Source organism: Amblyomma americanum, chromosome 11 (assembly GCF_052857255.1).
Source record: "Amblyomma americanum isolate KBUSLIRL-KWMA chromosome 11, ASM5285725v1, whole genome shotgun sequence".
Classification (NCBI taxonomy): Eukaryota; Metazoa; Arthropoda; class Arachnida; order Ixodida; family Ixodidae; genus Amblyomma; species Amblyomma americanum.
This window is the reverse complement of record NC_135507.1, coordinates 9,690,058-9,717,488: the sequence shown is the minus strand read 5'-3', so window position 1 is coordinate 9,717,488 and position 27,431 is coordinate 9,690,058. Positions and strand designations below refer to the sequence as shown.

The 27,431-nt window shown below is 46.4% G+C and overlaps 1 protein-coding gene across 7 annotated transcripts in view; it reads left to right on the top strand.

Moving 5' to 3' along the window:
* mmy (UDP-N-acetylglucosamine pyrophosphorylase mmy) overlaps positions 1-27,431 on the top strand; it is a 56,719-nt gene that overhangs the window by 23,458 nt on the left and 5,830 nt on the right. For 4 of the 7 annotated variants that reach the window (XM_077644348.1, XM_077644345.1, XM_077644344.1 and 1 more), the window contains 8 exons: positions 13,883-14,005; positions 16,472-16,635; positions 18,679-18,883; positions 20,273-20,432; positions 20,970-21,158; positions 22,673-22,866; positions 23,338-23,472; positions 24,153-24,338. In XM_077644348.1, the coding sequence (XP_077500474.1) occupies positions 13,883-14,005; positions 16,472-16,635; positions 18,679-18,883; positions 20,273-20,432; positions 20,970-21,158; positions 22,673-22,866; positions 23,338-23,472; positions 24,153-24,338 (1,356 nt within the window). Of the gene's footprint in view, positions 1-11,783; positions 12,511-13,882; positions 14,006-16,471; positions 16,636-18,678; positions 18,884-20,272; positions 20,433-20,969; positions 21,159-22,672; positions 22,867-23,337; positions 23,473-24,152; positions 24,339-27,431 lie in introns of those variants that run through there. The other 3 variants (XM_077644346.1, XM_077644343.1, XM_077644341.1) reach the window with 1 other exon arrangement.

Sequence of the window (27,431 nt, the reverse complement as noted above, 5' to 3'; positions counted from 1 at the left end):
CATGCGAATTGTAATACACTTTAAACAAGAATAAGCTTATAAGGGAGTAAACTGTCCCCGGAGCACTCCCTTTTATAAACGGACCTGCAGGCTAGAGCAGAACGTACACCCTCTTTACCTCTCTCTGTTAAGAGTGTGGAACAGAAAAGAAAACTTGGGCGACTTTGATGGGAACGCATACTTGAACCGCGCAGGAGAGGCTAAAACGTAATTTGTTTGTTATTCCCTCATTTTATTTACTTTCATATACAGATGAACAACGCATTCCACGAGGATTTCATGCAAGGCTCATTGTGAGGCCGTGCAATCTCTTATGGCGTATTATAAGGCCCGTTCTGTCGTACTGACGCTTTCACACACAGTCAGATATTCTGTAATGCATTATGCCGCAGTGTTAATACACGCAGTTATTCTATAGCTGAAAAAGCAGAAAGCGAGACAGATTTCTCCGCAGCTCAGCTGTTAGGGCACGTCACGCGATATTCAGAGGTCGCCTGGGTTCGAATCCCACCTTCGGCATGTGGTTTCCTTCTACTTTCTGTAAAATGATCTTGCATCTAAAAATGATTACTCACTTACTACACCCCCCCCCCCTTCCCCACCCCCCATGCTCTAATGAACGGTAACATGTGCACTAGAAATATTCCCCTGCGCTTTTATATAGCTTCAGTACTGTTGGCTTAATTATTTCAGATACGTTGTCACAGTCTCACATTCTTACGGGGCTCGTCTGACGACACAGACGCTACAGGTCTCTCTTTCAGGATGGTTCTTGTATAGCTGATTGCCTTGGAATCCAACCTTCGTAATTAATTCTGCTGATCGGACCGGTGGCCAGGAATGTTGTGCCTCCCAACCAATGCTGTTCGGTCGCCCGGAGTAGTGTGTATGTAGTCCGTGTAACTGGTGCACCCGGTCGGACAAGTCTCTCGCGCGCACGCTCACCTCGCACATCGCACACATTTGCAGAGCGGCTCGTCCTCGGAGAGAGGAGAGAAAAAAAAAAAAGACCCGCACTGGTTGAAGAAGCGGTCCTCGGTTGGCCGTGTGTGCGCGGCATATGGAACGCGGTTGACATCGCGCAGCCAGCCGCGCCACCGTCGTCGCCTCTGGCACCTTGCACCAACACCGTGTGAAAAATATGCTGCCCGAATGAGAGGAACGCGAATGGGAAAAAGAAACCAAATGAAAAAAGCAGTTCCTTCGGCGGCTGGCAGCCCCAGACGTGCAGAACCAGTTTCTCGTCAAGGCGAATTTCTTCGCCGCAGCCTGCAGCAGTGTCAGCTTTTTTTTTTTTTTCACTGGCTTGCATGAATAACAATCTCCTTGATCGGGCCAGCAACGGGAACATGCATACAGACTCGTGCTCACAGCACGCGCCGTCAGTGCAGAGATCGGTGGCAGCGGAGTCTTTGGGGGGGGGGGGGGGGGGGGGGGGGTACTTTCAGTTTCTGAGCAAAACTATGAGGGAAAGGGGGGGGGGGCACCATCACGCCTTGAGACACGATCAAACTGCGCCTGTCCGCAGCCTATTCATACCCCTCGTTCGCTGGAGCCAGTATAGTAGGCCACTCGCGTACGCTCTGAAAAAAAAAAAGCTACACAAACTCGATGTTACGAAATGACGCGTATAGCGAAGAAGAGGCTAGAAACAAGCCTTCCACGTTCACTGCTGCATACAGCATGGTCGCGCGTTCCGTATCTCATTGTTTTTGTTGAGACTGAAGTGAAAGCTGCGGCCATTGCGTCAGAGAACTAGTAGGTAGTCCAGTTCTCACAGCTGTTCGCACGTGATGCGAACAGCTCGCGAGCTCGTTGACAGCTCAGTCAGGGCCCTTCTCGGAAAACCCGTCGTTGTGTGTCGCCACCGCTGCAAGCGAATTGGCGAAGGTTCATATTCGGCGGGATCGTGAGACGATCTTATCAGCGAGGACGCGGCGGCCTAGCTGCCTTGAAAGGCCGTCTGTTTACGACGGGATGAGAGAATTGCGTCGCGTATATTCGCTCTATTTTGCCACTGGAGGAATACCAGGACGTGAACATGAATGGGCATGTAGTAAATCTGTATAAAAACTCCATCTGGCATAGGAGTACACCGAGACAGCGCCTGTCTTGTCTCCCTTCTGTCCGTGTTTGCTGCGCTGTTGTGAATATTGAATATGTATCAACTCGCCCAAATTCCTTCACTGATTAGGCTTAGCTTTTGCAGTACGCCGTCTGCACCTGCAGGTCGTGTAACGCTTCTTTTGCGAGCACAAACTGAAACAGCTGCATCTGAATGCAATTTTTATCGTAAGCGATGCGCAGCACGAGTTCCTGTCATGGAATCCCAGCTGCGACGGTTGCATTTCGATGGAGGTGAAACGCGAAAAAGCGCGTGCGATATTAGTGCACCATGAAAGGCCCCATGTGATCGAAATTACTCCGGAGTCCTCTATACTACACCCTGACCAAAGGAGTAAAAAGGGAGGAAGACGCTAGCGCACTCCCTGGTGCACTAGGGGATAAATTACTCCATTTTTTACTCCTTTGGTCAGGGTGTATTATAGAGGACTCCGGAGTAATTCGTGCATTCGTGTTTATAGTGTACGACACCTTATTCGCTCTTACCTCCTTTCACCCCGTCCATCCCCTCGCTCATGACGCGGTTGAGGCGTTCGCCGGAAAATGAGTTACTGCTGTTTTGTTTTCATCAAAACCGATTATTTTCGCTTTCATTTCCAGTTACTGCGCCGTTGCGGAAAACTGCGTGGTAGGATTTTCCGAAAAACCGCCGCTGGTAGGATTTGATCCCGCGGTCACAGCCATCAGCCGAGCACGCGGTAAGGGGAGGCTAGGCCAGTCGTCTTGCTTCCGTCATCTTTGTTTTTGTTTTCTTTCCCCTTGGTTTGACGCTCGGCTGCCGCAATTTCGCGCCCATTGTTCCGGGGCTGTGGATGTTCATCCACGCTGCTTGACGTCCCCAGAGCTGCCTGCTGTGCGAACCCGTTGGAAGCCTTTTCCGCTCTTCGTGTCTGTCTTTCGCTTTGTGCAGTTTCTTCGCCTCCCAGTTCGTCTCAGCTCACGTCAGCCCCACACGGTGGAGCTGGCCCGCGGCGTTTCTTGCCTCCGCGGTGCTACTCTGGTTTTGTCTTCGTTTCAGAGCAACTTCTCAATGTTTTTTTTTTTACTTTTGTTTTTCTTTAGTCGGCGGCGCACGTGTAGTCGCCGGCTGTGGAGGCGGAAGCTGGCTTAGCTGCCGGGCTGCCGCGTGGACCGGACTGCCTTGGTCCCAAACTGTCCCGAGGACCTGTCGCGTATTAAGCAACTCGCTCGCTCTCGGGGGCATGCGGGTTCAACTAGCGCGCGCTTGTTGTGTGGCGTGATCCGTCGTCGTACTACATCCGCGACGAGTTTCGCCCGGTCTTTATTTCGGAGTTTTATTTTTTTCATTTTTTAATCTTTCCGCCTAGTTTTATGACTTATTACTCGCCATTCTGTCTCGTTAGTCCTGGGCCCGTTCCTTTCTTTCTTTCTTTCTTTCTTTCTTTCTTTCTTTCTTTCTTTCTTCCTTCCTTTCTTTCTTTCTCTCTCTCTTTCTTTCTCTCTTTCTTTCTCTCTCTCTTTCTTTCTTTCTTTCCTTCCTTCCTTCTTTCTTCCTTTCCTTCCTTCTTTCTTCCTTTCTTTCTTTCTTTCCTTCTTTCTTTCCTTCCCTCTTTCCTTCCTTCTTTCCTTCTTTCTTTCGTTCTTTCGTCCTTTCTTTCGTTCTTTCTTTCGTCCTTTCTTTCCTTCGTTCTTTCTTTCTTTCTTCCTTTCTTTCTCTCTTTCCTTCGTTCTTTCTTTCTTCCTTCCTTTCTTTCTCTCTTTCCTTCGTTCTTTCTTTCTTTCCTCCTTTCTTTCTTTTTACTTTGTCTCCTTTTTCCCTCCACGACTTCTTTTCCTCATCTCTCGATCCCCCTTTGCACGGATGCTTCGAGTCCGTTCCGGTTCTGCGTAAACGTATAACAAGCATGCGCGGTCAGGCGTAATGATTCCAGCCCCTTCGTCCTCCACCGTCCCGTTACTCGCTTCTCTGGAGCCGACGGGCGTGCCCCGAATGCGGAGATCGGTTCGGATATGTGGGGAGCATGCACCCGGGCGCGAAGTCGTCCTTCGCTCACTGCCTGTGCCGGCATTTCTAGCTCCGCCGGTCTCCCTGTAAGCCTCCCGAAGGACGCCACGCGTGTGCAGGGAGGCCGCGCGATTAAAGAGGCACACACCGAATGCCATCGCCGACAGTACATCACCGAAGTAGACAGCAGAAAGGCGAAAAAAGTGGTCCCCTTTGCACGACTGCTCGCCGATGTTTCAGTCGCCAGCCATGCACACCCATACAGTTCATACGCGGCCAGTGGGTTTTTCTCTTCTCTCCAGGTGTCTCTCCCCCCTGCCTCACTCTTAGCGGAAGAGTAGAGAAACCTTTCTCGTTTCCACGGAAACGCCTCTCGCGTGCGAGCCACGCTTGAGAGACGGGCGTTGCGGAAGGCTGGCCATTTGAACAGCCACTGAGCGTGTTAGTTGTCGATAGGTCCAGCGCCTGCCACAACACTGGTTCGTGCAACGTGTGTTCTACAGAGAAGCGACAGGTTTCTTAGTCATTTACAAATGCATTGCGCAAAGAAATTCCTGCCAAAACCCTTGCGCTGATTCTCGGTCAAAAGCGGCAAGAAACATATTTTAATCACGTAGCTTGCACTGCAATGCTTCGTCCACGGCCCAGGACTCGTGTGGATACCATGTCACGCGTTGCAGTTTGGTCGAGTTAAGGAAACGCTAGCTAGCTATAGCGGTGGGAAGTTGACCCCACGGCGCCTCCTCTCATTGCGCGTTTCGAGCGCGTTATGCAATTCCGCTTGGCTCGAGTCCCACGATGCCACCGCGATATAGAGAAGTGTACGCCTAACAAGTTCCGCTTTTCAAAGATTGCAACAGGAGCGGCAATAGCCTCCGATGTTTGTTTACTTTCCCGCAGCGCTAACTGTATGGAGCAGTTTCTCCAGGGTAATTATTGCGCGAGTAGTAACGGAACACTGCGGCAAGTCACTCGCTGCCCAGAATTCCGTGTAGCCCTGGTGAGTCTCACGAACCATATGGGGCGTGTGGGCCCTCACAAATTTAGTCCATGGACAATCCGTAGACATTTTGTAGACATCTACGGATAGCATCATAAAGTCCATAGATAGTTCATAAACAGGCCACATACAGTGTATAGCCAGTATGTCGACAGCCCATTGACATGGTTTATGGGGGTTTAACGTCCCAAAGCCACTCGGCCTATGAGGGACGCCGTAGTGAAGGGCTCCGGAAATTTCGACCTCCTGGGGCTCTTTAACGTGCACCTGACATCGCAGAACACACGGGCCTCTAGCATTTAGCCTCCATCGTAATGGGGCCGCCTCGACCGGCATCGAACCCCTGTCTTTCGGGTCAGCGGACGAGCACGATAACGACTGAGCCACCGCGGTGGGTACAGCCCGTTGGCAGTGCATAGATAGCATATATAGACGGCCCATGGGCTGTCCACTGGATGGAGGTGAAATAACTCCATTACCAGCACTCGTAGCTAGTCTCGGGTTGTCTGTATGCTGCAGTTTTTTGCAACTTAATCAGAGAATCAGCGTGCTGGGAGGCGTTATCTTTTTGGACTGCTGTACCGTGCTTGATCTCTCTCCAGAAGGTTCTTCTATCTTCCTGGACTGCTGTACCGTGCTTGATCTCTCTCCAGAAGGTTCTTCTATCTTTCTGGACTGCTGTACCGTGCTTGATCTCTCTCCAGAAGGTTCTTCTATCTTTCTGGACTGCTGTACCGTGCTTGATCTCTCTCCAGAAGGTTCTATCTTTTTGGACTGCTGTACCGTGCTTGATCTCTCTCCAGAAGGTTCTATCTTTCTGGACTGCTGTACCGTGCTTGATCTCTCTCCAGAAGGTTCTTCTATCTTTCTGGACTGCTGTACCATGCTTGATCTCTCTCCAGAAGGTTCTCGGCGTTGCACGCTGCTTTCTCGCTGTTGAAACACACACGTTAGAACGAACGAAGAAAGTTCTTAATGAAGTTGCTTTTTAACTTTACTTTTTTCATTCATTCATATCATACATGAAGTGCAGAATAATAGCAAAAGGTATAGTTGCTGGTTTGGTCAGCGAAAAAACAAGTTTAACATGCGCCACATGCGCGTCGATGGTGCGGCGTGATAGCCCGAAGGCGCTTTCCCAGGTATACACGCTCAAAGCCGATAGGCTTGGTTGCGTGCTCGTTTCGTGCCTCGAATAGGAAGCCGGGTGAGTCTTTGCGAAGCATATATAGTGTACGTACGTACGTGCCGTTGTCGGCCCCGGGCGCCCTGCTAGCACGAACTCGCCGAGACCGAAGGCCGCGCACGTCCCGAGTGAGGGGGCCGCGGGGACATAAACAGATAAAAGGGCACCATGTGCATGTACACCAGTGGAAAGATTCCCGATCTCGATGTTTGTCCCACGACGTGCGGGTGAAACGACGCAAGGGGTTACGTGAAAGAAGAAGAAAGAAGGCTGAAAAAGAAAGAAGAGAAAGGTCGCTCGCAATGCTTGTCTAGTGCGACCTTGCACAGGCCTGGTCTAAGTTTAGCAACTGCCGGTTGTTCTCTGCATGGTTTGCCTTGGGCCGTTTCCGGTTGTTGTCCCATAATGAAAAAGAGGTCCAGGTTCAATTTCTGGAGCCTTGCCTCGATGCGCCATTCAAAGGCAAGTTTGCCGGAATGGCGTGTACTCACAGTGAATGTATTATCTCTGTTCCGTGCAGTTTTTTTTTTCTTTATATCAGTCAAGGCCTTGGGTTTCCTTTTTCACTCTTCCGCCATTTCGCTATTCTGGCCTTGTTTCTCATTTGTGTGCCGCTTCAAACCACCTGTCCACTTCCGTCCGTGCTCTTGTTCCGTATACCGACGTCCGCCTTGTATGCGGGAGGTGCGGAGCTCGATCCCCAGTGCCTCCGTGTACAAGTATTAATCCGGCCTGGTGCTCGACTTTTCTTGGACGAAATTGTTTAAAAAGAAACAATGGGTCTTTGATCCCAACTCGCGCAGCCTCTTTGGCCAAGCTACTCTTGCTCTATTGAAATCAAACCTTCATCACCGTCGGATTTCGCATGTCATGTTGTTTACTGTTCTGAATTCTCACACAGTTCACCGCGCTGCGTTCTAGTTATTTTATCTGACGAGTTTAGCTGATTAAAATCCACACACTGCTAGAGCTGCTGCAGATAAATTCGTGTGTAATGAGATGTCAGTGCGTGTTGAAGAACTCCAGGTAGTAGAACTCAATCTGGAGCCTTCCACTACAACTATGGCGCGTAGGCGTCCACAGTTCTCTCTGTAAGGGGAGCCCAAAGTTCACGGTAGCACCCGTTCATGTCTTCTGGGTCTTGGAAGAGGCAGGATTAAATGTCGTATTTAATTAAAACTACATATCAGCGATTATATTAGTTTTTCTAGTGGATCACGTGACCAAAACATCAACTTGACGTCGCATTTGTCGTTCGGTCGAGGAAACCGAAACAGCATGAGAGAAGAAATTCAATTATAAATAATTTAGTGGTTGTGGGCAAATACCACCCGGTAATCCATGCATTATAATGTCTAACGCATCGTTTTACAGAAGAAAACGCGCAATGAAACGAGGTGTCAGTAGTCGTTTAACGCCAGTCTTTCGCTCGGCCTGGTGCAGATAGAGCGTGCATTCGTGCGTATACAGACGAGCATCCATCATCCATCATATCCCTCTTCCATTACTAGTGCGCCGTTCCGTGACAGACGCGGGAGTTTGGTAGCTTCGCGGAACAATATAGCGTGTGCATGCTTTTAGACACGGCGCCTGCTGTTTGACGTCAGTTCTTATATACGTAAGCTAGAAACATGTGCAGCGCCTGTCCCAATATGCTGCACCGCAGGACCGTCGTTACTAATGGGGGCAGGTGCATGTGCTGTTGACAAAACGCGTGCGCTTGTTGTCAACGGAGTCAGGAAATGGGCACAATGCCAACATTTCCTGGTCTTTGTTTTCATTTCAGTAAAATTTTATTGTTTGTCCTTTTGTAGGTCCGTTGATGCCTCTTTACAGCGAAATGCGTATTTGATAAAACTGGATTTGAAAACGGAATGCTTTTTGATTGCAGTTCGATTAAAACTTGGGAGGAATTGATGACAACGCCGAGGCAAATGCGGACTCCGTGACTGCTGGTTGGAAGTGCACGTTGGTGCAGTCTAGCCTCAGAGATTTGCACAAAAAAAGTTTATAAATATTGACGTCACCGCAACCTGCTTGTGAAACAGCCGGCAGTGGCGACATTTGCCTTTTCAAGGTGGTAAAGGCTCCGGACTTTCTGTGATCGTAGCCCCTTTTTCAACAGAAAGGAATAATCAGTCGATGTATACCAACTTCACTTTGTCCTCATTCTGAGGGCAACTAACTCCACGTACCCATTTATTGTTCCCAGTAAAAATTGATTATATGGCTTTTTAAGGCAATGTTGACGTTTGTTAGTTAAATGTTATTTTCAGTGGGATGTCCCCATTAAGTTCGAGATGAGGTGCACTTTGCACGGCGTGTTAAGGGAGTTGTGGCGAAATTCCCTATTGATTCTCTGAGGAACTGTGAACGTTTAAAGTAAATGTTGGGGGTTCCCTTGAACGTTGTAGAGTCTCTACCAACATGTAAATATGTAAATAAATTCATTCTGATTCGCCTACGAGAGCTCGTCGCCTCGCTGGTCTTCGCTCGTACCCTGCGTCGCGACACTGAGCTCTTGCAATTTAATTCAATACAATCTCTGAAGAAACGTAATAGCACGTTCTCAGACAGTGGAAGAACGGAACAAATAATTTGAAGCACTATAGAAGTCCTTTTTGATTGGAACAGCGCCGCCGCGGAGGCAGAGTGGTTATGGCGCTCGGCTGCTGGCCCGAAAGACGCGGGTTCGCTCCCGGCCGCGGTGGTCGAATTTCGATGGAGGCGAAATTCTAGAGGCCCGTGTGCTGTAAGATGTCAGTGCACGTTAAAAAAACCCAGGTGGTTGAAATTCCCGGAGCCCTTCACTACGGCGTTTCTCATAGCCTTAGTCGCTTTGGGACATTAAACCCCCATAAACTAAACTAAACTGATTGGAACAGCTCCGTTTTTTTTTTGTGTTTACTTGCTGATGTGGGGAGCGCGTATCATTTGATTTTGTGTATCGTCAAGACGAGTCGACGTGAATTGAAATGCCAGGTCTGTTGAGAGGATTCGTGGAGAGCGGAAAATGTTTTGCACGTATAAAGCGCGGTTTGAAACCGGTGTAACCAAACCCGGTTTAAGTCCGACAAGCGAAGGCCGCAAGCGCGAATGCACATTCCACTCAAACGACCACGTCATGTGTGTGTTGCCCAGCGGTGATATGTTCTATGATTTATTTAAATACTCTGAATGCCTTTGTGGGGAAATGAAGAGGAGCGATTTTTTTTTTCTGTACGCTAATAGTAAGGTATGCCTTTGTGCAGTCAGAGAAAATGAAAATTGGTTTTTAGGGAAAGGAAGTGGCGCTGTATGTCTGTCTCACATCTCGGCGGACACCTGGACCGCGCCGCAAGGGAAGGGATAAAGGAGGGAGTGAAAGAAGAAAAAGGTGCCGTGGTGGAGGGCTAATAATAATAATAATTGGTTTTTGGGGAAAGGAAATGGCGCAGTATCTGTCTCATATATATCGTTGGACACCTGAACCGCGCCGTAAGGGAAGGGATAAGGAAGGGAGTGAAAGAAGAAAGGAAGAAAGAGGTACCGTAGTGGAGGGCTCCGGAATAATTTCGACCACCTGGGGATCTTTAACGTGCACTGACATCGCACAGCACACGGGCGCCTTAGCGTTTTTCTTCCATAAAAACTCAGCCGCCGCGGTCGGGTTCGAACCCGGGAACTCCGGGTCAGTAGTCGAGCGCCCTAACCACTGAGCCACCGCGGTGGGTACAGGGTTGCTCGATTGCAGCAGCTTCAGCGTTCAGTCATTTTGCAAAGCGGATCGGAAGTTACGCACCCGCAAGACCTACCGTCATTGGCTCGTCTCGCACGGCACTTCCGGACGGTGGGCGAAATATTCTGCAAACCCAGAACCTGGGCGATGCGATGAGCGACAGTGCTTCGGCGGCCCTCAGGCCACGTACGCGCGATGCCATCGCGCGGCGTGTCGCCGCGAATTGTCGCCTCATGCGGTTAGCGCTTAAGGCACCTTGTACACATTTTGGTACATAGCGACCTCGCAGCATTTTCCCAATGTGCCACACCTTACACTGATTTCTTCGTTTCAGAAAAATTTAGCGTCTTTCATATCTCAACTAGGGTGCTTTTTCATGCCACCTAACGAATGGAGTATGTATTATTTCTGAAGGCAGTGAGCTTGGTAAAAAGTCGTCCACTATTTTCATGCAGGCAGATTTTGCTACCAGTAAGGTAATTTTTTTTTCTCCAGAATTTCTGCCGTCATGCTGATCATCGAAACAGAAAATGGTTCTAGTGTACCTTGTATGTTTTTTCTATAATTTTGGCATTTCAGTGTTACAATTTCCTACATTGTGGCACTTTGCACGAAGTTTTGTACATGGCTTTAAATAAATTCACCGTCGTATTGTGCTTTGGAAAACTAACGATTCGGCTTTCTATAGGGGCGGAAAACTGTTTGTTTTGAATAAAAATAACCAGCGACACTTGAAGGGTGAATAAAGCATTGATTTTTAAAGGAACTTGTGAGAGTGCAGGACGCCTTGCTGCCTTTAGAGTATCACAAACGTTCTGTAATTAAAAGCCCTGATGATGACGCTAGTGTGGAAAGTTTAGCAGTTGCTTGTATTTTTTTCCGCATGTGCTCTTGCTTTGTATTTAGTTCAAAGTCAAAAGTCAAAGCATTCTTTATTTTGAAAGCGCAAAGCATTACATAAAAAAATATTTGGACCGATAGCCGTGCGGCTAGTGAAGCGGTCCAGTACATAAATAAAATAAAATACACCAGACAGCCGTAACGAGCAAAAATTGGGAAAATAATAAAATAAAACAAAATAAACACAAACAGTAACAAAGAATGGTTTGGAACAAAATGCGCACTTGAAGTAACACTTAAAAAAAAAAAACACAGAGCGATCAGTTCACTGAACTTCTGATAGTCCTAGGAATCCGCCTTCGTTTCTAACGCATTCCGAACTGAGGGGTCAACTCATTCACTTTCCATGTAATTCGTTCATCCTGCTGCTCGCTAACACTTAAACTTGCTTCATTCTTATCTTTTCTAACCCACTCTTGCTCCATTACTACGTCGCATACAACACCAATCTGAGCGCGCGGGATGAAGTTTTTGTGATGGTGAAAAACTGTTACAAACTGCCGCGACACTGAAAGCCAGTTTTCCGGAATACGAAATGGAAATCTGACGGAAATACATGTCGGTAGTGCTCCGTATCGTTCGTCAATCCCAACGATTCAAATTTCCCGCTTGGAATGTGCACGTGGACTGCGTTTCAATCAATTCCTGAATAAGCGTGTTCACTAGCGCCATTTGGCGTCAGAAAGGTGTACTTTAGCGCACTGTTTGCGCTGCGTTAGGCTTTCCTGTTTGCAGTATTTTTATTTTCCAGGAAGTTCCTCTTTTAGGGATTAATCCTTTAGAGTATTGACTGGCCAATGTTTTATCGTAACGTGTTTTTTGCTGGCGTTTAGTCGTCAGTCAGTCGCGGAAGATTTCCAGATTTCCAGAAGGCGGTCCCGCAACTCTGGGTCGTCTGCTTCCGCGAGGCGTGGAAAGCGTGGAGGATGGCGTACGGCGTCGTCGATTTGTAGCATCTTCCCAGCCACTCGAGACCAGCTTCGAGTGCCTGCGTGCCACAGACACGGTTAATCGATACTCCAGTGTCCACTATCTCTCTGGCCCAAGTGTGCTGCCCGTCTGTGCCTTTCCCTCTGACGCGCGCCTGGCTCTCCGCAGCTTTGTCTCATCACTACAACGTAAACACAGCCGCACGCGCAGGCGCGTGTCCAAGCTGCAAAGAAAGCAGGAAAAAAAAGGGAGAAAAAAAAATCGTCCAATCGCTTCCGCACGCAGCCACGCCACGCTGGCTTGCGGTGTGCGTGTGATCGCGCGCGCTCACTTGCTCGTGATAAGCGACGCGTTGGCTGCTTTGGGCTGGGGCGACGCCCCTTCAACACGTCGCCCGCCGGAGCGCTCGCTGAACAAAGCCACCGCCGCTGCTGCTCTCGAGTCCTGCTCCTCGCCGTAATCGCGACGGCACTTGTGTTGACCTCACCCAGCGACACGGAATCGCACGAGACTGCACTATTAGTTGGAGCAGACGCCGTTCTCGGTGCTTCCTTACCGCTGCAGCAGTCACCGTGTTGCGAAGACGCAGCGATGAGTCTCTACGTCGTGCGCGGTCGCCGATTCGAGCGCGTGCTGACTGCGCGCACTGTGGATGTGGACGATGACGACTGGCGCACGCCGAAACCGTACGTGAATTTTGACGTGTCGATGCTGGCGGAATTTAGGTCTGCGAGCGCTGATTGTATGTGCACAGTTTATAGATAGGTCGCTGATCGTAAAACGTCGGCTGCATTTGAAACGCTGTGTCAGCCTTGATAAAGGAGCAGAGTTCGTTTACTTCGTTCCCTTTCTTGTTTTTTTTTTCTCGTCTTCATGTGTTGTTATTTTTTCGTGGCCAGGGAATGCTCACCTTGGGTGCACATCTCGTTGATCTTGCTTGTCTGTGCGGACGAGCTGGAAATGGCGTTTGCTTTTACAGAAGAAAAAAAAATAAAGGCAGAACTTCCTACTGAATTCTTGGGATATGTAGCAGTTCATTAATTGGCATGGGACACTGCTGCATGTAAGAGACTATATGGAATGGTGGATAAGAAAACGACTGAAATAGTGGAACTGTTCTGTGTACAAGCGCATTCAAAACATGGCGATACAAATTTATGAGCACCTAGTGGAGTAATCTGAGTGAAAAATGTTTGTGGAATTGAAACCCACTTTCTTGTCGTATGTTGTGTGCGTGCCCATTAGTGAACTTGTGTTTGCATTGATTACTATGCGACATAACCTGACGTGTCTTGTGTGGGGGCAGATGCTGATTTGATAGACCCTGACTTACATGATAGCCATAATAACATTGTTATATAACTAATGAGCCTGTCCAGCAACAGTTGTTTTGGCATACTGTGCACCTACAATAAACAGCTTAATTCACTTCATTTAAATTTTACTACAGCTTTAATATTCCATGAATTCTATTAGGCAAAAACTAACCCACTCTTCTGCAACAGGTTTCTGAAGTTCATCTCAGACGAAATGTGGCTTTAAGTGTGCTGCCTAGTGGAACATGATACTGGAAACACATTATACTTGTATTATAAAGGTAGCAAAATTTCTTTCTCTCCTAACCTTGGCAAATGAGGCTACTAAATCTGCTCCTACTGAGCAAACATCATGGAAGTCATGCTTGTAAATTATTGGAATGCAGTTGCAGATTCTGTTCTAATTAAAGGTAAGAGAACTAGACGAAAGTGAATTGTCCTGGTGGATATGATGAAAATCCCAGCGCAAACAGTGCAGATAAAACTTGCCCTTTTGCCGACGTCCTGTTCCTAGCAATGACCTATAAATATGCTAAGAAGTGATGCGCATGGCCTACTCAATGGTTTGCAACGTTCCGCAAACAACCCTGATAAAGAGTGTCGAGCAAGCATCCGCTTTGGCAGGATCTCTCTTCAGCGTTCCTGCTGACACACAATCTTGGGCTCTCCAGCTGAGTGGGGGGCACCACTCCAGAAGTTGCACCACACACAGTGATTACTCATCCTCGTTTCCTCGTTTCAGATACACCAATGCCGAGTTTGAGGAGGTGCGAGCGTCGCTCAAGGCGCATGGGCAGGAGCACCTGCTCAAGTTCTGGCCGCAGCTCACGGAGGAGCAGAGGTGCCAGCTGATGACCGATCTGAGGTGACTGGCGAGTCGTGTGCTTCTGTTTTGGCAGAACTTGACTCCACGTGACTCCTGGCAAGCCCGAGAGGAAAGCACTGTTGGACGCATCATGCAAGGTTGTTGGACTGGGTGTCTGGCCTGGAAAGGGGTTACTGTCTTTGTCGTACTTTACTGGAAAGTGGCATTTGAGACATGGAGTGTTGCACAGAGTTAAGCAGCTTTAAAGGTGTGCAGCGCTAATAAGATGGTAAAGATGATTGCTTCTACAAAGTGAACTTCAGGATCTCTAGATCAATCCAGCTCCATTTCACTTTCATTTAGATGCATCTTTCTTTCGCGTGTAAACCAACTTCACTGTGGCCATTTGCATCTCCTGTACTCTTTATGACTGGCGACATCTTTTTAAAAGCCCTGATGGGTGGTTTTTAGGGGAAGCTTGTCATGAGAGAGCCTCTTTTTGTCTTGATTCGGTTGTGTTGGCTTAGCTAACAGCACAGGCCTCTGGTTATCGGGTTATGTTGACATACTTGAGCTAACTTAACTGACATGCAGTTTATTATGTCATGTAAATTCACTTGAGCACAGGTAGTGTTGCCAGGAGTTTTGTCTATTTTTGTTTCTAAACTAATGAGAACTCTAGATTGTATTAAGGCATGGACAGTAATGCCTTGCAAAGCTTGTTCTCCTACTTTGCTGCGGTGTTTGTTTTGATGTAGCGTAACTGCCCAGGTGCATCTTCCTGAATGCTGCAGTTAAGCTAGTTTGACTGCAGCCACTGTAGTGTGAAACACTTGTGCCAACAGGTTTCAGTAGGATAAAGGCATTTTATTTCCTTCTAAATTTATGGCAAACCTTATAGGCTGTTGCATTGCTCAGAGCTACTCATAGAATGCTGCTTCCAGCTAAACTGCTGGTTTGTTTGCAATGAAATTTCACACAGAGGTGGCATTTGGCAGTCAGTTTGATTCTGCTTTAGACTTGAGAAAGGGTACATGCCCGTTTTGGCCAGCGTGAACCTGAAGTCTGCATTGTATGCAATGGCGCCAGACCGAAAATGAAGTTTTTGCACTGTCTGTACCACCAGCAACATCTCTTGCCCAAGAGGCTGAGGAGGAGGCACTCTCCATTTTACATTATGTGCTTTCATCCTTCTGATGCTGCCACATTTGTTGCAAAAACTTTTCTTAGTTCAGAATCAGCACAAACCATACGTATTCTTCATTCCTTCTGACAGAATCATGCAGGTGCCTCACCAAAGCGTAATAACAGATGAAACCGGCCACCTAATGCTTCCTCTGTGCAAAATTTGAGCGTGAACAAAACAGCAATTCAGCTGAAAGAAGCGTGGAGTTGCCCTGAGCGATGAAACCATCCATATAAACTGAATCATGATTTTCCTCCTGCCTCATCCCCATACCGACAGCTTTACATGGCTGAGGGCTCTGCGAAATAATGTTTCACTCTACCATTAGTAGTAATGTTTGGAGTCTTGCTTGTAACAGAGTTACCCATCTTTTGAGCGGCTCAGCATGTACTAGGTTGTGGCGGTTTAGTGTTTATAGTCCCACCCTGCTATTGTTTAATTCTTGCTGTCGCTTTAGCCGTGCCTATTATATGAGGGCTTTGGGGCTGATTATATTTTACCCCTATTTTTTTTTTTTGTACTGGCTATCCAGATCATTGCTTAGTTGCTGACAGCATTTCAGTGGATTTTACTTGTTTCAGATTGCATGCTAGGCTGCTAATTCAAAGTGAAAGTGATTTTTAAGAGCTTAACTTTTGTCTCATTATCATGTAATCGATTGCACTTTTCAGTGCACAGAAGAATGCCAGTTTCTTCATTTCATAGCCACATTCATTGTTAATCCATGGTTGTAGACAGCACAGAAAGACGGGGATGTAGGAAGGCCACGAAAACGAGCTACATGACTGCATGGCTGGCTGGAAATCTACGTGCTTAACTTAGTTAGCACAAATGGATTACTATATCTGCTTATTTGATATGCCCTCAACTGATGCACACAGCAGGCGATTAATTTCATTGTCACTTCTTTATGAAGAGTGTGGAATGTGTCCGTGCATGTACAACGTTAGTTGATGGAGCTGTCCCAAATTTTGATTCTGCTCAAGTTTTGCTGAGACACTTTATTCGGATACACCTCAAGAATGAGGCAGCGAATGCCTATGCAGCCAGTGGAGTCCGCTAACTGTCATGATGCCTGGTTGGTCTGGTTAGTCTGTGGTTAATCTCGTTACACCTGCCAGCCCCTTGTGATTTCATGCTAGCAGGTGCAAGGGGGATTAATGTTTAACTGCAGCGTCATTGGCTGCAGGACATTCTTTGAAGGGCGCTTGCTGCTTAGTTGTTTATTTGTATTCAACTGTAGCTCATGACAGTTCTGACTAGGCACACAGTAGGTTTTTTCTTTCTTCCATTGGCATTTCGCAGTCATTGTAAATAGACCATTTGAATGCACTGTGCAGGTATATTGATTTTGGGCGGACCTCGGTAGCGTTCAAGCAGGCAACAGATGGCGGAGCTGGCGACCCCGGAAGTCTGGATGACCTCCTGGAGCCCATTCCTGCTGACAAGCATGGCTCCGTGTCCCGTTGCTCGCCTGAGAAGCTCGAGGCCTATCGCAATGAAGGTGGGAAGATTGAGCTGTGGCATTTGTAACTTCTTTCATCCATAGAGCGTGTGATGCCTTCACATCTTTCTGTTAAATCTTGCTTGGGACTTGGCATAGCTTTGAAAGCTGGCCTGTGTGCCTGCTTCATAGCGCCTCGAAGCTAGGGTGGGCGTGACTGTTTTTACATACCCTGGCTGAAAAATTGACCGTTTATATGGATAGTTCAATGCAGTAGCAAAGGTTATTGAAACCCATTTTTCCCTATCCTGCAGTGTGCCTTTTTCTGTAATTTAATGCACCAGCAATTTATTGCACCACTTAGCACGTCTTTTTTATTAAATATGTGAAGCTGGACTGTTACGATCGTTCAGAGAAGAGTGGTCTCGTAGCATCCTAAAATATTTAAAAACTACAGGGAATGTTTTCTGCATTCGAATCAGTGCGAGAACACAGATTTGTGCTATGTAGAAGGCGACGATGAGCGGGCAGTGCCGCAGGACGTAACAGATTTAAAGTTGATGAAGATGACGCTCGGCAATGCACAGCATGAGAATGTGGTGCAGTTTAATACGAGCCGCGTTCGGCTGCAGAGATAGCCTAGTGGTTCCATGCAGCGGCCTTTGAAGCTGATTTGTTCACGCCACCGCAGGTTCGACTGCCAGTCGTGGATATTGATGCGAGTTCTTTTTCTCCCTATCCTTTCTTTCTATGCTCCTAAGGTGCATAAGCATACACTGGACGATTTTGCTAGGCTCTCTGGACCTCTGGATTAGTGCTTTTGCACTAAAAAAGCTGTAAATATTGCCACCGTCTAATGCTGAGGGACAAAGTGGCGCTATCATTATTCAGGCTTGACAGAAATAACTGTGCAGGGGACTGCCTTCTTTGATGTAAATTGTCACTCAGAATTGTGGTATGTTGTCGCTGGAAATTCCAGTGCCTCTCCTGGAATTTCTCCTGGGGAATTGGCACGTTCAGAAATGTGCTTCATGCTTGTCTCATGTGGGCATTATGTTTTATTTGTTGTGGTAAATACATTTTCTTACAAAATGTGGCCTTTTTTTTTTTTAATTGACACTTGTAGTATCCACATGTTGCACAACTTGACAAAACTAACTCAAAATTGTGGAGTTCGAAAACCTGGGAGTGCTACTTTAAATGTCATGAGTGTTATTACTGACGTTGATTTCCAATGACAGTTTCCTTTGCCACATTGCACTGTGTTACCAAAGTGGTTGCGGATGCATGCTGACTGAGGAGAGGAAGCATGGAAAGGAATGTTTATACCAGAGGAGGACGCAAGAATGATGCTGGAAATTTTTGAGGGCTGCCCGGCCTAAAAGAGTCTAGACATGGGGAATGAAGAATAGAATTGGAGGCAGGGTTTGCTGGGCCATTTGGTGCGTACCTACCAGTGTAATCCCTGTGTCATCCTTTTCTGATGTACGCTTCCTTTCCCACTGGTATTTTTCAGTGACAGCTAATAAGGGCACATTTCCTCGCTGTGTAGCGTCAGTGGCTTTGGCATAAAATAAAAAGAGAGCCTAGGAATAAATGGGTGTGTGAATTCTAGTGCCTGTTCGATGACACCATGGATGATGCATTCAGCACTGCAAAGAGCCGTCACTGAATCTTGCGTTACACAGGTGTAGTCACCAGAAATTAGTTTTTTTTTTCTATGTGGTACTTTGTGCAGTGAAGCGCACTTGCTTAAGGTGGCACTGAGTTTTTCCGTTTGACCTTGGTACTATAGACCTGTATGTTGCATGGTTGCTGCTATACCAGTGTTCATGTGGAAAATTGCCTTTGTGCTGCCACGGTGGCTCAGTGGTTACGGTGCTTGGCTGTTGACCCAAAAGATGTGGGTTCGATCCTGGCTGCGGTGGTCACATTTTGGTAGAGGGGAAATGCTAGAGGCCCGTGTACTGTGTGATGTCAGGGCACGTTAAGGAGCCCCGAAATTGTCTGGAGCACTCCACTGCGGTGACCCTGATAGCGTGAGTCACTTTGGGACGCCACACCCAATAAACCAAAACTTTGCCCTTTCTATCGTGGCTCCAGGTCTGCGGCTGGTGTCGGAGGGCAAGGTGGCTGCACTTCTTCTGGCCGGTGGCCAGGGCACTCGGCTGGGTGTGCCCTACCCCAAGGGAATGTACGATGTGGGCCTGCCCTCGCACAAGACCCTCTACCAACTGCAAGGGGAGCGGCTGTGCCGCCTCACCCAGCTGGCACAGGAGGTGACCGGCAAGCGAGGAAACATTCCCTGGTGAGTGCACCTGCATATTGCACTGCAGTAAAGCAATATCCTGTTTCTTAACCAGTGAGCGACAGAGACATAATGACGCTTATTCGATGTAATGAGAGTTTTTGTGCTGATTATTGAAGTTAAAATTCACCGCTTGTGTTAGCTGCTTCAGTATTGAATAATCCATTCTATTTTCCAGTTCCGCAGCGGAAAAAGCAACTCTCGTGTTATAGTCATAGTTGTGCTGCACTTAGGCCAATGTGGTACTATATGCAGTTAGAGCTCGCAGTTTATTTGGCAAGATACTTTGTCTTCTAGAGGTGTCAATAGGTTCTATGTGTGATATGTGTTAAAAGGGTACCTGGTCACTCGATAGTTGTGTGGGGTGCCCTGAAGAGGTGTGAAAACATAGTGTGTATGGACTGTGCAGCCATTGAGATTTGGCCTTGCTGGTACTTTATAATAAAGCCAAGCTACAGGAACACGAAACTCATAGAAGAATCGAGAGGGTACAGTCGAGAAGGTGCCTGATCACAAAAGCAATTGAGTGTGGCATCCATCAGAGGTGACAAAACATGTTTGTATGATGTCATTAGAGTTGAGCGTTCCCGGACGCTGAGTATCAGAGCAGAAATGACCTCCAGGTGTGCAGAAAGGTACTGCGTACACTGTTAACATAGTAGGGAACCTGCGGAAGCTGTAAGGGCTCTCCAGGAGGGGTGGAAAGAAGTTTCGCTTTTACGTTGTAAGATCCAGGCTATCTCCTTTCCAAGGGCGGTGAGAAAACAACAAAAAAGAAATCACCTTATACCATTTGGCATGCACTTGAAGTGAAAAAGGCAGAAAAGCATAGAAGAATGAATACCAGTGTAAGCATTATTTGGCAACTTTGTTTTCTTTTGTCTCAGTTGGGATCACAAAGATCTGCCTATTTTTCTTGGCTATGTCCAGATTGTGTTACTCTGTGTCCGTCATAATTGTTGCTGCTTGCATTCTCTCCTTGTGACCTGGATGAGCATTGCTTGAGTACAGTTTTCAACACGGGTGTCTGCTGAATGAATACATACAATGAATACAATGAATAATGAATACAAGTGGTTAGAGCTGCATGGCAGACTTTTTGGCAAGTTGATGGCGGTGCTGGCTATACTGTCAAGTCCCGAGAGAAGGGGACAAACTGCTTGTGTTTATGGGAGCCACTTTAGTACTCTTGACGTTGGAAAGACCAAAGCTTCAGATATTCGAATTAATTGAGTTTAGATTTAGGATTCACTGTGTTTTTAGGGTGGCATTTACTGCGTTCACCCTGTTACGTGTGGGAATGATATTTGACAGTCTGCGACCTCACTGCAGCCCTGACCTGTCTATTTAATGAAATGTGTGTTCAAGTCTTGTCTCTCTGTTTGCCAGGTACATTATGACCAGTGAGCACACCAAGGAGCCCACGCTGGAGTTCTTTGCCAAGCACGACTTCTTTGGCCTTCAGGAGGACAGCCTGGTCGTGTTTGAGCAGAACATGATGCCCGCCTTCACCTTCGATGGGAAAATAATCCTTGAGACTCCATACAAGGTGAGTAACTATTAGTTTCGGGTGGCATGCACTTGTGTATGCTACCTATATCGAGCAGTATTCTTGGGCTCACAAATTCTTGCATTATATAGTGAACTCGTTGAAATCAGTTTTTACTGTTTTTTCTTCTTCTCTTAAATGCTTGAAAAGTCGCGACTGTTGAGCTACAGCATGCACACGTTCTTTTGCTCTCCGCTCGTGACTTGCTTCTCCACTTCCCGAGCTCATTGTCCTCTGCTCTTTGTGCTCTTTGTTGCTGTTTCACCTAATTTCCCCTTCCCAGATGTTATGGTTGCCCCTCTCCTTTCACCTCACCTATCACTTCCACCCTCCTTCTCCCTTGACAGTGCCCTTCCCTTTCCCTCTCACAAGGCTGCATTGGACAGCGGACACCTATGAGAAAATGGTTACTTTTGGCCTTATAAATGCTAACCACTTTAAAAAAAAAAATGCGCCATTGTGGCATACGAGAATGCAGCTTAAAGAAAGTAGCCCTGGGGTGTTCTGCCTATCCATCTGGTGTGCTTCTGCTTGCAGGTATCGATGTCTCCGGACGGCAATGGTGGCCTCTACAGCGTGCTGCAGAGGAAGGGCATCCTGGCTGACATGGAGCGCCGGGGTGTTAGCTACATCCATGTCTACTGTGTAGACAACATTCTCGTCAAGATGGCCGATCCTACCTTTGTAGGCTACTGCGTCACCAATGGCGCTGACTGCGCTGCAAAGGTGTGTCTCCAGGTCTTCTTGCCTATTCACAATCGGGAATTTAAAAGGTGTTTACTCCTCACCAAGTTCACCAATCCATTTATTAAGTTATATCTAAAATTTAAACAGTTTCTGTGGACATTCATTAAGTGCAAACATGGTAATGACATTATGACGGCAGGAAGTGTAGTTAAATTCATTGTGATTCGTAATGCCATAATGGGCACACTAAAGAAAATGTGTATTAGTTTCCTTTGAAGGCCTTTCTTAGAAATTCGTGCATTTCATGCCTCGTTTAAGTTAGGTTCAACTTCTGTAAAGTTGGCTGTGACAACTTGTTCTGTATCCTAGTAAAATGTAACTGGATATTTCATGTTGCTAGTTATCCTTGATACTGCATGATGCTCTTTAATACCTTGTCACACGGCCGGTTTCAATGGCCATCAAGTCAAGAGCACTCGAGATTCTCAATCACTATTGAATTCGAAGGAGTTGTCTCGCTGCTACATGGCAAATCTTAATGGCTGTTGAAATGGTTCTCGTGTTCTATGCCAAGCTTGTGTGGAGTCACGATCGCTACTTTCGATTTTGTGCAAATAAGTATTTTTTCTAAATCTAAACTAAATGTTGAAATACACTTTTTTTGGTGTCATAGGAGGTTCTTTAGTTATTATTAAAGGCCAGTTTCATCGCCTTGAAAGACACTGCCTTTTGTACGATTTGCTGCCGCAGTTTTGTAATGCTCTGGCAATGCTGACACCGCCGATGTTTGTCTTTTGAGATGAAGAGTATAAAATTAAGGCGCCTTAAACCAGACTGCTGCAATTTTTTTCTCAGTAAAACGAATCGTCACATTTGTTTTCTGCTATGCCAGTAGAGGTGAAAGCCGCTGAAAAGTCAGTGTGAGTAAGGTTGCTTTGACTTCAGTGCTTTGCCGCCCTCTTCTGTACACCATTTATAAGGGCAACTTCTCTCCTGCATGCTGAAAAAATGCAATCTTAGCATCCCTTCATCTTTGTTGCAATAAGTTTGAATGCTTTGTAAATGGAGACATTGGGGTATTTTGAAGCATATTTCTATGTGTTTGTGTCCCTATTTTAGGTTGCTCATGCAAAATACTTTGGCACTACCAGGCAGTCTCTGAGCACTTTGTTTTTCTTGTTTTGACTGAATCTGTTATGTTGTTTCTTCTGTTCTGCATGTGATTTTCTTGTTTTCTGATTAGAAACTCACTGGGGATGTTTAAATTTGTTGCAGTGGCTATGGCATTTGGCTGCTGAGCACAGGTTTGTGGGCTCGAACCTAGCATTTTAGGGGCACTGAAATGTGACAGTACTACTTGTGTACCGTGTTAGAATCACTGCATGTATGTTGTGTGAAAAATGCCATGTGTGTACGTTGTTAACAGTGTGTGCCCCGTATCCCAAAATAGTTTTATGATTAGCCATCAGATCTTATTGCATGAATAGAGATGTGAGCTGGTGCTCTTGTCTTTCAACGACCACTTCCGCCTTTTGGGTGCCCTTTCCCGACAGGTGGTGGAGAAGGCCTTCCCGACTGAGGCGGTTGGGGTTGTCTGTCGGGTCAAGGGTCGCTTCCAGGTGGTGGAGTACAGCGAGGTGTCCCTGCGCACTGCTCAGCGACGCAACCCCGATGGTCGGCTCACCTTCAATGCGGGCTCCATTTGCAACCACTTCTTCACCCTCGACTTCCTGAAGCGAGTGTCCGCGTAAGGGCAACTGGCTTCTGTTTGGACGATAGCTGTTATATGGGTAAATGGCAGTGCGATGGGCATTGCACATCATAACGAAAAACTCTGTGCTGTGTTCCCCTGCTAGCTGATCGTCACCAGGGCTTCAGGTAGAGGATTAGTGAATGAGTATATGAAGGCTGCAGCTGGTTAATGCAACTGCTAGTAAGGCCTTGACTAGATAGATATTGTTTTCATTTCTGAGCTTGTTAATACAATGTGTGGTAAATTTGGGAGAAAAAAAAATCTGTGCACTAACTGCAGTGTTTTCCTGGCCCAGGTAACTTTGAGGAGGGGTTTGTTGGTTACTTCCTGTATCAACTATGCTTTCAAACCTCTGCCTCAAAATGTTAATGGCCCTTATAGCCATCCCAAATATTATTTAATGAGTTGACCAATCCATTTTATCTCTGACACTGTTCTTCTTGCATTCGTCCTATGGCACTGCAGAGGGACGAGTCTTAAGTACCATGTGGCCAAGAAGAAGATTCCTCATGTGAACGACCATGGAGACATGGTCAAGCCGGAAAAACCCAACGGCATCAAGCTTGAGATGTTTGTCTTTGACGTCTTCGAGTATGCCGAGTGAGTAGTCGCTTTGAATCCATGCCATGCATGCATACTGATGGGTGCAAGGTCATAGGTTCATACCCACTTGCAAGGATTGCACTTGCTGGGAAACGCATCAACACGATGTGTTATTGTGTCCATTTGTTGTGAACCTCATCATTGCAGTATTCACATGGATCAACACCAACTGGGCTGCATTCTTTCATTGTTTCCGCTAATTTTAACGCACAACCCCCCTCTGTAGTTGTCACTGTGAAGTAACTTCAGTGCATCTTCAATGCAAAAACCCTGTACGTCATTATTACTGACATTGTACGGTGACCTCATAAGCGAACTTTTTGTTATCGAACTAGCTCCTGCTAAACACAAATAAATCTTGGTGGCGACAAAGGGGTGCGCACAGTTGGCAATTGTTGAAAAATCTACACAGCTTGTGTCTGACCCATGGTTATGCGTGTAATTGTGAGTGGTTATTATGACACTTTAGAAAAATGTGGCGTGCATCATTTTGCAGGAGCAGTCTGGTTTTATAAGTGTACCTTTCGTGGGGAATAGAACTTTGCTTCTTGTGTTTGAATTGACCCTGCTTTTGATCACTTGGGACATGTTTTGTGAAATCCTGTGTTGAAAGTTGCATGAAATGCCTCAGCTTTTTATGCCCTGCATCACGCTGCTTTTCTGTTGCCTCTCTGCAGCAACTTTTTTGTGTGGGAAGTGCTTCGGGAGGATGAGTTCTCGCCCCTCAAGAATGCGGAGGGGGCCGCCAAGGACACGCCCAGCACGGCGCGCCACGCCTTGTACAGCCTGCACCACCGCTACATCCTGAGCGCTGGCGGCAAACTCGTGGATGAGGACGGCTGCCCCATATCCCTCATTCCCAGGTGAGACACACCAGTCTTTGTGGGTGCAGTGGCTGCTTTTGTTTTCTGCATCTCTGTCAGTGTTCATATCGTGCAAGTGATTGCAACTGCCATTGTATTGTGCTTGCTTGCTTGTGAAACAGTTGGCATCCCATGTTGACATGACGGCATTGCCCAGTAGGTGCTTTGTGCTGCTTTTGAAAACTAGTACAGACTTAACGCATGCAGGTCAAAGAGTGCGGAACATGGCATGCCGTTGACTTGCAGCTGTGTTTATGCACTGAAAATACCCAAAGGCGGCACTGTAGACATTTGCAGCGAAGCTAAAGATTAATTCATTCCTGAGAGCTGTTGAAGAGTCATGTTAAGAGGCTCAATGTAAGGCTGCATGATTCAGTGATAACCATTCCAGACCAGAGAATCATACTCGTAGCTTTTTAACTGTATGGTTATCTACAGACAGGTGTCACGCGTAACCTGCTATGTAGTTGGATGTCATGTACTGTAAAGTGGCCATTAAGTGGAGCTTAAATGCTGTAACTGTACTTTTAATTCGTTAATAAGTGTGGTCAGGAAATTTAACAATGGGAACCACGAGTCTGCAAAGCAAACATTGAAAGGCAGTGAGGAAGTGGCTGGTTTGTAAATGTGCTCTTGCAGACATTGCCTTCTTGGCACGTGATGAACTGCAAGAATTGCACACACAAATGTATGAAAACTTGCAAAATCCACACAGCAGCCGCATAAGGTATTGTAAGCACTTTTTGCTGCCTTCAGGGATCTGAAAGCTCTAAACAAGCACTGTGGAATAGTAGGACATCCATCAGCTCATGAATATTCTCAGCTGTTAAGATTGGATGGGTTCACCATTCCTTGTATCACTATTACGATGTTATTTCGGAGCTAGTAATGCAAATAAAGTTATGCATGGAATTGAGTTTGCTGATCAATCCAAATAAACCGAGTAGGTTATCAGCTACTGTGTATACCCAGCAGTAATTCTTGGTTACCCTTTGCAAGCATTGTTTCATGCATGCATATTCTGTCAGCTTAATGATGCAGATAACTTGCTCTGTTTTAGGAACAGTGTTCAGTTTTGATACAATTTGGTCCATCTGCTCTTTTTTTCTCCCTTCTAGCCTTATAAAAATTTGTCTTGTCCTCATTACTGAAAGATGAGCTGGATAATAGGGGCTTGTATATTTTGAAGCATTGTTGCTGTGCCATGCTGTGTGCTCTTTCATCTGAATTTGCTTTTCACTACTTTAGAGGCCTCACACCAAGTATTCTTGTTGCAAGGTTCACTACTAGGTGTTGAGCCTTGCTGGTCAGATATATCGCTGAGCTACTGTTAAAAATCAAGCATTCTGGCTGGTTTACACAGGCATTAAGTCTCTGTTGATCCCATCATCAGCCTTTTGGGCTGTGGGTTTTCTGACTTCTTATGTGGCTGCAGATTACGCTCATTGCTTGCAGCATTCTGACACAGCTGTAAAAAGGCATACAGCTTCAAAGCAGGCATGGCTTACTGAATCCATATATGCTCCAAAACTTTTTTTTTTGTGCAGCATCGAGTTTGTCAGCTGGCAGGAAAACTAGAATAAGTATGTGGCTTGTACTGAACCAACTAATGCTGACTAAAGTATTGCTTCAGGTTATGTTATTTCTAATTTACATATAGTGAGTACAGTGTCGAGCTTGTAGATGGGAGTTAAGGCACTGTACTTGGTTTTTCATTTCTCTTGTTTTCATATCGTAGACCTTCAGTTTAAGGCAGGGATATCATTTTTTTTTTTCTGGAACATTGCCTACATTAGTCACAGCAGTGCTCATCCTTGATGGGCACTGAGCTTGAAATCACTATGGTGTACCATAGTATTAGTAGGTTGCGCATATATAATACAGGGCAGACCTGTTGCTTGAAATGCCTAGCGTGTCAGGTGAGCTTTGTTGAAGCATGCATTCGTCTACTAATTACCTCTACTTTGGCTATGATACTGAGCAGTCCTATTCTTTATCTCGCTACTTATTGCGTTGGAGTGGAAGCTAAAAGCGTGAGGTGACAACTTCCATAAGTAGGCTGATCTCAGTCATTCATGGGTCAATTGTACTTGTCTGGAAGCCATCACCTCAGGCTCGTAACTCCCATTCTGTTGCAAGAAGTAGTGAGGTAGACTGTAACCTTCACCGCATGCAGTGCATTGTACAGCAGTTATGAATGCATGCTTTGCTTTAGATTTTGTATTTCCTAGCTTACATGCTGCTCGAACACACACAGCTCTTGTCATTGTCTTCCTGCATCATCTTTTCGCATCTTCCCTATGAGCACCTGCTTGTGAGAGGCTTTTTAGTTTGTGTAACATACATTTATCTGCTTGCATTGTGAACTCTCAGATGGGCAAATCTAGTGTTGCGAAGAGTGAGTGTCACTACGTGCCACTGTCATCCAGTGCCAGTGTCGCCCGATGCCAGTGTCATTCACAAGGAGCTGTGCAGGAGTGCCTAATGATACCTGCAGTCAGCACACTTTTTTATTGTGCTCAACAAGTTCGTACGGTCTGACATCTTTTTGCTAAGGCCACCAAGTTCACAGCCTTAAAAGTTGCTCTTTGATGGCAAGTAAAGTGCCAGAATGTTGGTCTTCGTAGACTGAGATGTCTACAGGTTGTTGCTAACGTTGATCATTAGCCCACTTCATGCAAAGAGAGAGAAACAGAAACGTAGTATATTAGTGAGCAACCTGTTTCAAGCTTGTCATAGCTGGTGATATTTGTTGCCTCGGCAAAGTTGCAACAAATATAACAGCTACAACAGATAGCTTCAGAAAAGGAATGGCGTAAATAATTCAGCCAGAGTTGATTCCTGTCCTGTTCCTTCACCAGTCCTTATCAGATGTTCATACTGGTCTTGTTTTTATTAATTTCAGTAGCTATAAATTGCACACTCATGTTGCAAGATCATAGCAGGTGGGAGCATAGCTTCATCACAGAAAAGCAAATAAATACCACTTTTCTAAACTTTCTATTGTTTGCGGCACTGCACGATCCCAGTGGCTCTTGATGATGCTGAGCGCACTCGTTAAGACACTAAATTGGCCTGTTTGACAGTTGTTCC